Here is a 12511-nt window from a genome sequence, read left to right on the forward strand (position 1 = left end):
ACACCTACCTACCATACCTACATTAAATTTACATGACATAAATGACCTTTAAGTTAAGACAATTAGAAGTATTGCTCTTTATTGTTGTCTTCTTCTGCCTTACAGAGTCCTGAGTATGAGAAGGTTACCCCAAGAAAGATTTCTAAGTGGAGCTTCCAGTGAGTGACATTTGGTCCTGACGCCTGTCCCAGAATAACACGGTCCCAACCTCAAACATTCTGTGTGTGTGTGTGTGTGTGTGTGTGTGTGTGTGTGTTAGGGTACAGCTGGAAGGCCAGGGGACCTATGAGTGTTCGGCTACAGGTCTGGTGTTTGAAGTGTCGGAGCAGGCTCTGGTCCGCTACTCGGTCCTGTCCTGGTTCAAATTCTCTGAGTTCCTCCAAGACTCGTGGAGACCTGCTGGATCCATTTATGATGTGGATGTGGTCGACAAGGATCCATCTGTGCTCAAGTTTATCCATTTCCCACACTCTCTGTGCCTTGCTGGTAGGAACACACTCTGACTGTGGGGTGGGGGGGTCATAGGATAGGAACACACTCTGACTGTGGGGTGGGGGGGTCATAGGATAGGAACACACTCTGACTGTGGGGTGGGGGGGTCATAGGATAGGAACACACTCTGACTGTGGGGTGGGGGGGTCATAGGATAGGAACACACTCTGACTGTGGGGTGGGGGGGTCATAGGATAGGAACACACTCTGACTGTGGGGTGGGGGGGTCATAGGATAGGAACACACTCTGACTGTGGGGTGGGGGGGTCATAGGATAGGAACACACTCTGACTGTGGGCTGGGGGGGTCATAGGATAGGAACACACTCTGACTGTGGGGTGGGGGGGTCATAGGATAGGAACACACTCTGACTGTGGGGTGGGGGGGTCATAGGATAGGAACACACTCTGACTGTGGGGTGGGGGGGTCATAGGATAGGAACACACTCTGACTGTGGGGTGGGGGGGTCATAGGATCTGGTGCATGGCAGCTTTGGCTTTTGTTGACCCACCATTTTAGTAATGTATTGGTTTCAAATTGGGCTGGCTCACACAGCTCATATTGACTTTTGATACTTGTTATTATTATTTATTAGACTTGTTTTATTGAATTTAATATTTAAAAGATACTAAATAGACAAAGCAATGCCATTTTTCTAATATTTTATTGATTACCATGGAACTCTGAAGGCCGTTCATCCCAAGGCTCCCAGTTCAGTTTTCCTCTTGTTTTCACAATTTACAAGATCCCTGATTATTTAAAAAATGCAAACTGGATTAGAAAATTGTTGATGGAACCACTTGTAATATAATGGTTATTGTTTTACTTTCAGAGACTGAATGAGACTTATGAGTGTCAATGTTCATACTGGCTATTATCATTTCCCAACAGGCTGGAATAATGTAATGTTAACGTTTCCACAGAGCCTGAGCATGAGCCGAGCTTCAGTGTTCTGCATGTAAAGGAACAACGTGCCGACATTGAGTCCACGGTGGACTTCACCACCAGCCACGTTAAATGGCGCGTGTCCTCGCTTTCTCAACTGGGTTCCGTGGTTCAGAGCAGTGTGCCGGTGAAGCACCACGCGTTGGTGCTGGTTTACAAGGAGCTGAACAAATACCACAAAAAAGACTTCATCTTTAACGTGTTTTTGGCCGTCAACAACGACTCTGAGATCAAGGTGACGAAGCAAAATGGTCTACGATTAAGAAATAGAACGAGAGTCCCTGTGTGTTGATAAACAGATTCATGGATAGACGGGCAGACTAGGCTGGCTAGGCTAAGATGAGCTAAGCTGTGCTAGACCAAGCTGGGATAAACTACTAAACTAGGGGAGGGAGAACTTGGGAGAGACTAAAGTAGGCTGGACTGGGCTAGCCTAGAATGTGCTAAGCTGGACTGGGCTAGCCTAGACTGCGCTAGGCTCTATAACTTAGTTTAGCATCCTCTCTTGAGGGTATAACAGTCTTTCTGTTTCTGTGATTTGCTATCTTGAAAATAACTAAGATAACTAACATCTCCCATGTTAATACCTCCCTCTCACTCTTCCTCCCTCTCTCCATCGCTGAGCATTCGGTCCTCTTGTTCCTGTGTGTTCAGGCTATTACTAAACAGGTGCTCAAATTCAGGAAGAAATGCATCAAGATTTCCAAACCGGCCGCCTGTACGCTGGAAGAGAAGGTCTACCACCTCACAAGCGATCCAGAAAGGAAAGTTGAACCTCCGGTATGTGTTCTGCAGCCATTTATTCTCATTTGCATGTAATTAATCCTGCAATGAAAGGTTTTGTGCAATTCAGAAAGACAAAGTGTGTGTGTGTGTGTGTGTGTGTGTGTGTGTGTGTGTGAGCAGAAACTAGAATTCACCACTGAAGTGATAGCGCAGAAGGGCTATTCTGAAGCACACTTCGATGAGCGTCCTCCTTTCAGATTTGTTCTTATGGACTCAGACTGTGACGAACCTTTGTGGTCTGCTACAATCAGAGAAGGTAAGCAATGTACACCATTTTAATTTGTTTTGTGGTTTGCATCGTAAGACTCGTGACACATGATCCTTTCTATGGCAAATCCTAGATGATTGGAACGGCGAGGCATCATTTCTATCGAAAATATCCAAATTTCTTTCGAAGAAGTTCCAGGTGGCCAACAGCAGACAGAGAGGTACACTTTTTCTTCGTGGTGTTGTGCTCTTTGGATCATTGTTAGTGTTCCAACCGGATAGTAGGATTATTAGGCACGTTGGATCAGCCGACGAGCAGGGCTGCCCAAAGTTAAACATTTTAACTTTTATGCACAGTGTATGTTTTTGCTTGTAATCGTCTCACTTTGTCCACTCTATAACATTCTTGGATCCTATGCCCATGTCCCCAGCTGCTGCAGAAGGGACATCTGATCGCCCTTCTTCACCTCACCTCTCTCATGTACGTTCAGCCAACTATTTGTGGTCTCTGTGTAATTGATAATACACTGCTATATTGTCTTTATTCTTCTTCTTAGGCTTTATTCTTCTTTATTCCCAATACTTTAGCACTCTACTCCTCCTACGTGTTTTTAGCTAGAGACTCCATTCCAATTGTAAAATGTTCATATTTGATTGAAATCATGAGCTACTAGTTTTCGAACTATAGTTTTTAAAATATACAACTTTTAAAACCTTATATTTTATAATAGAAGTCAATGGCCATTATCTGACACTTCAAACTTCACAACTTGGTCAAAGTTTAACTTCATTCAAATATTTAACAAATCTACACACTGATATCTTCAATATCTAAATCTAAACAGATTTTCAACATCAATTATACTTTTTTCTGAATCAACTGTTTAATTCAAAACCCGCTTTGTATATCTTAAGTTGGTCTCATTGACCTCTGGTGAGGTGGCTATCACAAAAGCTAACCATTTCGGACGTTGCAGAGCCTAACGTCAATATTTAACCTAGAAACACAATGTAGAGCTTAAACGGTTACAGTATTTCTTGTTACATTGGCGTTAAAATAATTAATCGATTGGAAATATGATTGTTAAGTATCGGGCGTTTGTGTGTGAAGACCCCGTTTATATGGCTAGAGGCTAGAGGCTAGGGGCTAGAGGCGAGAGGCTAGAGGCTAGGGGCTAGAGGCGAGAGGCTAGAGGCGAGAGGCTAGGGGCTAGAGGCTAGAGGCTAGAGGCTAGAGGCTTTATCTGGTGGCTAGAGGCTAGAGGCTAGAGGCTAGGGGCTTTATCTGGTGGCTAGAGGCTAGAGGCTAGGGGCTAGAGGCTAGGGGCTAGAGGCTTTATCTGGTGGCTAGAGGCTAGAGGCTAGGGGCTAGAGGCTAGGGGCTTTATCTGGTGGCTAGATGCTAGAGGCTAGAGGCTAGGGGCTAGAGGCTAGAGGCTAGGGACTTTATCTGGTGGCTAGAGGCTAGAGGCTAGAGGCTAGGGGCTTTATCTGGTGGCTAGAGGCTAGGGGCTAGAGGCTATAGGCTAGGGGCTTTATCTGGTGGCTAGAGGCTAGAGGCTAGGGGCTAGGGGCTTTATCTGGTGGCTAGAGGCTAGAGGCTAGGGGCTAGAGGCTAGAGGCTAGGGGCTTTATCTGGTGGCTAGAGGCTAGGGGCTAGAGGCTAGGGGCTAGAGGCTAGAGGCTAGGGGCTAGAGGCTAGAGGCTAGGGGCTTTATCTGGTGGCTAGAGGCTAGAGGCTAGGGGCTAGGGGCTTTATCTGGTGGCTAGAGGCTAGGGGCTAGAGGCTAGGGGCTAGAGGCTAGAGGCTAGGGCCTTTATCTGGTGGCTAGAGGCTAGGGCCTTTATCTGGTGGCTAGAGGCTAGGGGCTAGAGGCTAGGGCCTTTATCTGGTGGCTAGAGGCTAGGGGCTAGAGGCTAGGGGCTAGAGGCTAGGGCCTTTATCTGGTGGCTAGAGGCTAGGGGCTAGAGGCTAGGGGCTTTATCGGGTGGAAGCTGTGAAACCATATTCTTCATGTCACTCTATCTATTCAAACAATGAAAGCTGAGACTCCAACGGTACAAGCCTCATCATTTTGTGAGCTTATCTCGATTATCTAGATGTGAAGGGATAAGGTCAATAACATACTTCTCCAACTTACTACCACACACACACACACACTCACTTTTACTACCAAACACACACACTCACTTTTACTACCACACACAGACACACACTCACTTTTACTAATTGTGTGTGGCTGAATTAAAACCTTTTTCAACCTCACTTTGCACTCACCGCATTTCCTTCAGGAGATGCATTTTCTTGTTATTATTGTTGAACGTTACAGTCACACCTTGTTACTAATTAAATGTAGTTCTTAGTCAAATTATATGGAGTTTATTTTTACAGTGCTACCTTATATGCAGTAGAATGACTGGACTTATGACAGTATGGATGAACTGTATGTTTCAAAACAGACTGCAGGTCAAATAACATCCAGCCCTCCAGCGCCCTCCAGTGGAACACAGCCTGCAGGCCAAGCAACATCCAGCAGCACCACATCCAGCCCTCCAGCGCCCTCCAGTGGAACAAAGGCTGCAGAAGGTGAGTTGATTTAATTGTATGTTACAGCCTCAGTTACGTAACTGATGAAATAATCCAGACCCATTTTTGCTGTAATTCTATCAAATATTCACAATCAGTCATGGACAAAAGTGTCTCACCCTGTACATCTGGACAATGTCTTGTCCATTTTTCCACAAATTGAGGCTAGGGAATCTATTAGACTATACGTTTGACCGAAACCATCTATTTATTCAAGTTGTCTGCAGTACACATAAAAACTAGAATGACTTATTCCCATCAAAAAACAATTGAAACCAAGATTCTCATTCAAACCAAGATTCTCTCATTCATGTAATTCAGGGGTTCCCAAATTCACGTCATGTATCATCAAATCATGAACCCCCCGAGACACTCCTACTGTGTGCCCCCAGCCCCACGACAGCTCACCATAAGGTTTTTTTGTCTGTAATTCTGCTGCTTTACAAAAATGTAATGCATAGAATTCACCGGCTTCTATGTGAAATAGTATCTTTTTCCAAACGTCTGAGGCTTGCCTGACTAAGCCACTCTATAACTGACCATGTAAGACGCTAGCCCGGCCTCATTAATAGTATCTGTCGCTGTTAGACATTTGTTGGCGTTAGAAAGTTGTCTCAATTGGCGCTCAAAAAACTCCTGTGGTTTGAGAGAAGGTTTCAAACAGTTATTAGCCACAACGTGTGCACATGTGACACACTGAGGCTGAGGGAAGTCCTCCCTCCCAGTGTGAGTGAACCCCATAGTGATATAGTCGTTGTCATATCTGCGTCTCTTTGAGACCACAACCTCCCTGTCAATGTGGTGTTTCCCTGGGGCAGGGCTCTGGGGCTCTGGGGCTGCTTCCTCATCACTGTCCATACTGGTGGCGGCTTGGCTGGCAGCACCAGTAGAGCTACAGCAGCATCAGAACTGGTGGTCATACCAGTATGACCTGAGGAGCACCAGTAGAGCTACATGGTGGTCATACCAGTATGACCTGAGGAGCACCAGTAGAGCTACATGGTGGTCATACCAGTATGACCTGAGGAGCACCAGTAGAGCTACATGGTGGTCATACCAGTATGACCTGAGGAGCACCAGTAGAGCTACATGGTGGTCATACCAGTATGACCTGAGGAGCACCAGTAGAGCTACATGGTGGTCATACCAGTATGACCTGAGGAGCACCAGTAGAGCTACATGGTGGTCATACCCCACAGCAGGGGCTTCATTTGTAGCTTAACCTTTTTAAGCCATTTATCCATTATTATAATGTTTCTCAAAAAGGAGAAGAGTAAAACAAGCGCACATGTCCGTGATGAAGAGCGTGTATATAACATATGTATAATGTTTTTTAGAGTGTGCGCGAGCAAGGCACCTTTATTTATATAGCACTTTTCATACACAAGGCAGACTCAAAGTGCTTCACATATAAACATTGTCATACAATAAAAGAAAAAAAATAATAGATAAGTAAAAAGTAAAATAGATAGAAAATGAAGGCAAAGTTTAAAAAAACGTTTTAGAAACATTTTAGAAAGGCTAATTTAAAAAAAATGCATTTTAGAAAGTGAGAACATAAAGGCAAAGTTAGTAATAAAATAAAGAAAATTAATAAAAAATAGATAGAAGCATTGTAGATTTAAGATTTAGCAGGAAGCTAAAGCAAACATAAAAGTCTTCAGTCTTGTTTTAAAAGCTGTCAGAGTTGGGGCATGTCTTAAATCCTCAGGGAGTTTATTCCAGCTATTTGTTGCATAGTAACTACATCCTGCTTCCCCATGTTTCGTGTTGACTCTGGGGATTTTAACAGATTGGTCTCAGAGGATCTTAGTGGCCTGGAAGGAATGTAGTGGAAGCATATCAGTTAAATATTTTGGCCCTAAACCATGTAGGGATTTATAGGTTAGCAACATGATTTTAAAATTAATTCTCTGACATACAGGGAGCCAATGTAACAATTTAAGAATTGGTGTAATATGTTCAATTTTTTTGGTCTTTGTTAGAACTCTAGCAGCAGAATTCTGAACAAGCTGTAGTTGCCTTAGAGTTTTTTTTGGGAGACCTGTAAGGAGACCATTGCAGTAAGTCTTGCTACGTTTTTAAGGTGATAATATGCAGATTTTGTAACTGATTTGATGTGACTGTCGAAATGTAAATCTGAATCCATGATAATCATGGATTTATCCATGATAAATCCATAATAACTAGATTTCTGGCTTTGATTGAAGTTTTCAGGGACAGAGAGTGAATGTGTTGGGTTACTTTAAGCCTTTCAGTTTTAGCACCAAATACAACTATCTCGGTTTTGTCCTCATTTAGTTGAAGGAAATTTCGGCACATCCAGTCTTTGACTTGCTCAATGCACTGGCACAACAGATCTATGGGCTGATAGTCATTTGGTGATAGCGATACATAGATTTGCATGTCATCAGCATAGCAGTGATGGTCAATATTGTTATTTTGCATGATTTGCCCTAGTGGGAGCATGTAGATGTTGAATAGAGAGGGTCCTAAGATCTAACCTTGTGGGACTCCACATGTCACGTTTGTTGATTCTGAAACAAAGTCGCCAATGGAAACAAAGTAGTTCCTATTTTGTAGGTAGGACCTAAACCAATTTAAGACTGTGCCTGAAAGCCCCACCCAGTTTTCTAATCTGCCCAAAAGTATTGTATGGTCTACAGTGTCAAATGCAGCACTGAGGTCTAGTGATTGAGATTTTGCCAGAGTCTGTGTTAAGATGGATGTCGTTTACAACTTTAATAAGGGCGGTCTCAGTGCTGTGAAGGGGTCGAAATCCGGATTGGAAGGTATCATAGCAACCAGTTGATGCCAGGAAGTCACTAATGCCGCTTTTCCACCGACAGGATCAGCTCGACTCGACTCAACTCGCCTCGACTCGGTTCCAGGCGCGTTTCCATCTAAAAAAGTACCTCTTCAATGTGGGCGGGTCGTAGAAAAGTACCTCTCCACCATGGGCGGGTCGTCATTAGGTTTTAATCACGGGAGACGCGATTCCCGGGAAATCTGAATCTGATCGAGACTATTTCCTGATTCCCGGGAAAGGTTATGATGGGAAATAAAATAAAATAAAAAGCGCAATGACTGCGCGTCTATTGTTGTCATACGGTAACGTTGATGGAGGCGAAACTCGAGCCCTGGGAAAGGAACGACACTAAAACGAATCAGCGAAACGCTGATCCTCCGGAGCCGGTCTGTGGACTCCAGCCACGCCGGACACACACAACCACGCCCGACACACACAACCACGCGCAGCCTAACTCTAGCCCCGGGAAAGGAGCGACACACACAGTGAAACGCTGATCAGTGCCCCACTCGGGAGCGGGTTTGTGGACTCCAACCACGCCGGACACAACTTAACTTTGAGTGATTATTCCCATTTACAGCCGCTGGCCAATCAGTTACCAGCAGCCTGTTTACGTCACACAAAAGTACCTACTCCGCTCGCTTGGAACCTCGACGGAGGTAGTACTAAAAAAAAGTACCCGGTACTAGGTACCAGGTACTTTTTTTGCCAATGGAAACGCAAAAAAGGCGTGGCGAGTCGAGTCGAGTCGAGTCGAGCTGGCACTGGCGGTGGAAAAGCGGCATAAGTTGCTGGAGGACAACTTTCTCTTTTATTTTATTTTTTTTGATACTTTCTTTTTATTTGTTTTTCAGGATAAATGAGAACAAATAGACAGACAAAGAACACATAGGGCAAGCATGGGCCATATTAGAGTGTGAGAATAATAATAATAAAAAAAATAGAAAATTAAAGTGGGTTACATTCCTTACAGTAGACAGACCTTTTTTTTTCCAGGCCTTGATATAGCGATCAAACTGTAACCTTAAGGAAAAGGTCAGTCTCTCCATACTGTTTATTTCGTTGACGACTGCAATCCATTCGTCTTTAGTTGGTGGATTTTCCCTTAGCCACTTCCGGGTGATGGCTTTCTTGCATGCAATAAGTAGGATTTTGTAGAGGTACTTATCGTGGGCCATAAGATTGTCTGGAAGTTTACCCAGGTATAGTATAATAAAGGAGTTTACAACTTGTATTCCAAAAATTTAATTAATTTCTTTGGAAATCTCACCCCAGAATGGCTGGATACAAGAGCAGTCCCAAAATATATGGAAGTGATGAGCCATTGATTTACCGCATTGCCTCCAATATCCACTCTGGCCCTGAGATCCCTGCTGCATGAATTTATGAATTTAATTTTTGGAGTTACAAAAAAACGTATGGAGCCATGTGCTCCTGGTAGGGTCTCCCATGGCAGTGGTCTCAGGTGAGGGGCCAGACTAAGAATGGTTCAGAAGACCCCAATGAATACACAAAAAAGAGGAGGAGAGACCCTGCCCGGAGGAAGCCCGGGGCCCCCGTCTGGAGCCAGGCCCAGACGGAGGGCTCGCCGGCGAGCGCCTGGTGGCCGGGTTTGCCACGGAGCCCGGCCGGGCACAGCCCGAACAAGCTACGTGGCACCCCCCCCCTCTTCGCCCTGTGGGCCCACCACCTGCAGGGAGACCCGCTGGGGTCGGGTGCGCTGCCACATGGGTGGCAGTGAAAGGCAGGGGTCCCGACGGACCAGACCCGAGCGGCAGAAGCTGGCTCTGGGGACGTGGAACGTCACCTCACTGTGGGGAAAGGAACCGGAGCTTGTGAGGGAGGTGGAGCGCTACCAGTTAGATCTGGTGGGGCTCACCTCTACGCACAGTCTCAGCTCTGGTACCGTACTCCTGGATAGGGGTTGGACTCTATTCTTCTCTGGAGTTTCCCAGGGCGTGAGGCGCCGGGCGGGTGTGGGGATACTCATAAATCCCCGGCTGAGCACCGCGGTGTTGGAGTTTACCCCGGTGGACGAGAGGGTCGCCTCCCTACGCCTAAGGGTGGTGGGGGGGAAAACTGACTGTTGTTTGTGCGTATGCACCGAACAGCAGTTCAGAGTACTCGGCCTTCTTGGAGACCCTGAATGGAGTCCTGTATGGGGCTCCGGTAGGGGACTCCGTAGTTCTGCTGGGAGACTTCAACGCCCACGTGGGCAACGATGGAGACACCTGGAGAGGCGTGGTGGGGAGGAACGGCCTCCCTGATCTAAACCCGAGTGGTCGTTTGTTACTGGACTTCTGTGCTAGTCATGGATTGTCCATAACGAACACCATGTTCGAACATAAGGGTGCTCATAAGTGTACCTGGTACCAGAGTACCCTAGGCCGAAGATCGATGATCGATTTCGTGATCGTGTCAGCTGATCTGAGGCCTTATGTTTTGGACACTCGGGTGAAGAGAGGGGCGGAACTGTCAACCGACCACCATCTGGTGGTGAGTTGGATCAGGGAATGGGGGAAGAGTCTGCACAGACCTGGTAAGCCCAAACGGGTAGTGCGGGTGAATTGGGAACGTCTGGAGGAGGCTCCCGTCCTAGAGATCTTCAACTCACAGAGAGATCTAGAGATCTTCAACTCACTCTACAGTAAGGGTGGGACTCTGTTGACCTCGACTGAGGAGGTAGTCGAACGTTGGAAGGAACACTTTGAGGAACTCCTGAATCCGACTAACACGTCCTCTATGATGGAGGCAGAGCTCGAAGTTGATGGTGGTTCATCGTCACTTTCCCTGGTAGAAGTCACTGAGGTAGTTAAACATCTCCGCAGTGGCAAAGCCCCAGGGATTGATGAGATCCAGCCAGAAATGCTAAAAGCTCTGGGTGTTGAGGGGCTGTCTTGGCTGACACGCCTATTCAACATTGCGTGGGAGTCTGGTACAGTGCCAAAGGAGTGGCAAACCGGGGTGGTGGTTCCCCTGTTCAAAAAGGGGGACCGGAGAGTGTGTGCCAATTACCGGGGTATCACACTTCTCAGCCTCCCTGGGAAAGTCTACTCTAAGGTGCTGGAAAGGAGGGTTCGGCCGATTGTCGAACCTCAGATTGAAGAGGAACAATGCGGTTTCCGCCCTGGACGTGGAACTACGGATCAGCTCTTCACTCTCGCAAGGATCCTGGAGGGGGCCTGGGAGTATGCCCATCCGGTCTACATGTGTTTTGTGGATTTGGAGAAGGCATATGACCGGGTCCCCCGGGGAGAAACTGTGTGAGGTACTGCGGGAGTACGGGGTAAGAGGATCACTCCTCAGGGCCATCCAATCTCTGTACTCCCAAAGCGAGAGCTGTGTCCGCGTTCTCGGCAGCCAGTCAGTTCCGTTCCCGGTGGGTGTTGGCCTCCGCCAGGGCTGCGCCTTGTCACCAATCCTGTTTGTGATATTCATGGACAGGATATCGAGGCGTAGTCGTGGTGGGGAGGGGTTGCAGTTCGGTGATCTGAGGATCGCATCACTGCCCTTTGCAGATGATGTGGTCCTGATGGCATCATCGGCCTGTGACCTTCAGCACTCACTGGATCGGCTGGCGGCCGAGTGTGAAGCGGCTGGGATGAGGATCAGCACCACTAAATCTGAGGCCATGACTCTTAGCAGGAAACCGGTGGATTGCCCTCTCCGGGTAGGAAATGAGTCCTTAGCCCAAGTGAAGGAGTTTAAGTACCTCGGGGTCTTGTTCGCGAGTGAGGGTACGATGGAGCGTGAGATTGGCCGGAGAATCTGAGCAGCGGGGGCGGTATTGCGTTCGCTTTACCGCACTGTTGTGACGAAAAGAGAGCTGAGCCGCAAGGCAAAGCTCTCGATCTACCGGTCGATCTTCGTTCCTACCCTCACCTATGGTCATGAGGGGTGGGTGATGACCGAAAGGACGAGATCGCGGATACAAGCGGCCGAGATGAGTTTTCTCAGGAGGGTGGCTGGCTTCTCCCTTAGGGATAGGGTGAGAAGTTCAGTCATCCGGGAGGAACTCGGATTAGAGCCGCTGCTCCTTTGCTTAGAAAGGAGTCAGTTGAGGTGGTTCGGGCATCTGGTAAGGATTCCCACTGGACGCCTCCCTTGGGAGGTGTTCCAGGCACGACCAGTGGGGAGGAGACCCCGGGGAAGACCCAGGACTAGGTGGAGAGATTATATCTCAACACTGGCCTGGGAACGCCTCGGGATCCCCCCGTCAGAGCTGGTCAATGTGGCCCGGGAAAGGGAAGTCTGGCCCCCTGCTTGAGCTGCTGCCCCCGAGACCCAACCCCGGATAAGCGGACGACGACGATGAAAAAAACGTATAATATTCTTCCAGGAAAATTCCCGCCAAGCTCTTGAGTTGGTAGTTTTAAGATTTTCCCAAATTTCATACCATTCCTCTTCAGATATCTCCAGGCCTGATTCCTTCTCCCATTTTTGTCTAACTTGGACGGTGGACTGGTCTTTAGAATTCTGCAGTTCTTTATATATCCGAGAGATTAAATGTTTGTTGCCTTTGGCCTTGTATGCATCAGAAAATATATTGATCAATTTAGATTCACTATCCGCTAGTTGTTTAATTTCCCTATTAAAATAGTCCCTGACCTGGAGATACCTGAAGAAGTCACATTTTTCGAGGTCAAATACATTCGAAAGATGACTAAATGATTCCAAATTACAAC

General features: G+C 46.9%; 1 protein-coding gene across 2 annotated transcripts in view; it reads left to right on the forward strand.

The window, feature by feature from the left end:
* LOC311361379 (uncharacterized protein) overlaps positions 1–12511 on the forward strand; it is a 46004-nt gene that overhangs the window by 27445 nt on the left and 6048 nt on the right. The window contains exons 17-24 of one of the 2 annotated variants that reach the window (XM_084481540.1): positions 106–158; positions 260–486; positions 1416–1672; positions 2092–2217; positions 2344–2479; positions 2565–2651; positions 2862–2911; positions 4891–5017. In XM_084481540.1, the coding sequence (XP_084337666.1) occupies positions 106–158; positions 260–486; positions 1416–1672; positions 2092–2217; positions 2344–2479; positions 2565–2651; positions 2862–2911; positions 4891–5017 (1063 nt within the window). Of the gene's footprint in view, positions 1–105; positions 159–259; positions 487–1415; positions 1673–2091; positions 2218–2343; positions 2480–2564; positions 2652–2787; positions 2912–4890; positions 5018–12511 lie in introns of those variants that run through there. The other variant, XM_084481541.1, reaches the window with a different exon arrangement.

This window comes from Micromesistius poutassou (genome assembly GCF_964030765.1).
Source record: "Micromesistius poutassou genome assembly, chromosome: 16".
Taxonomy (NCBI): domain Eukaryota; kingdom Metazoa; phylum Chordata; class Actinopteri; order Gadiformes; family Gadidae; genus Micromesistius; species Micromesistius poutassou.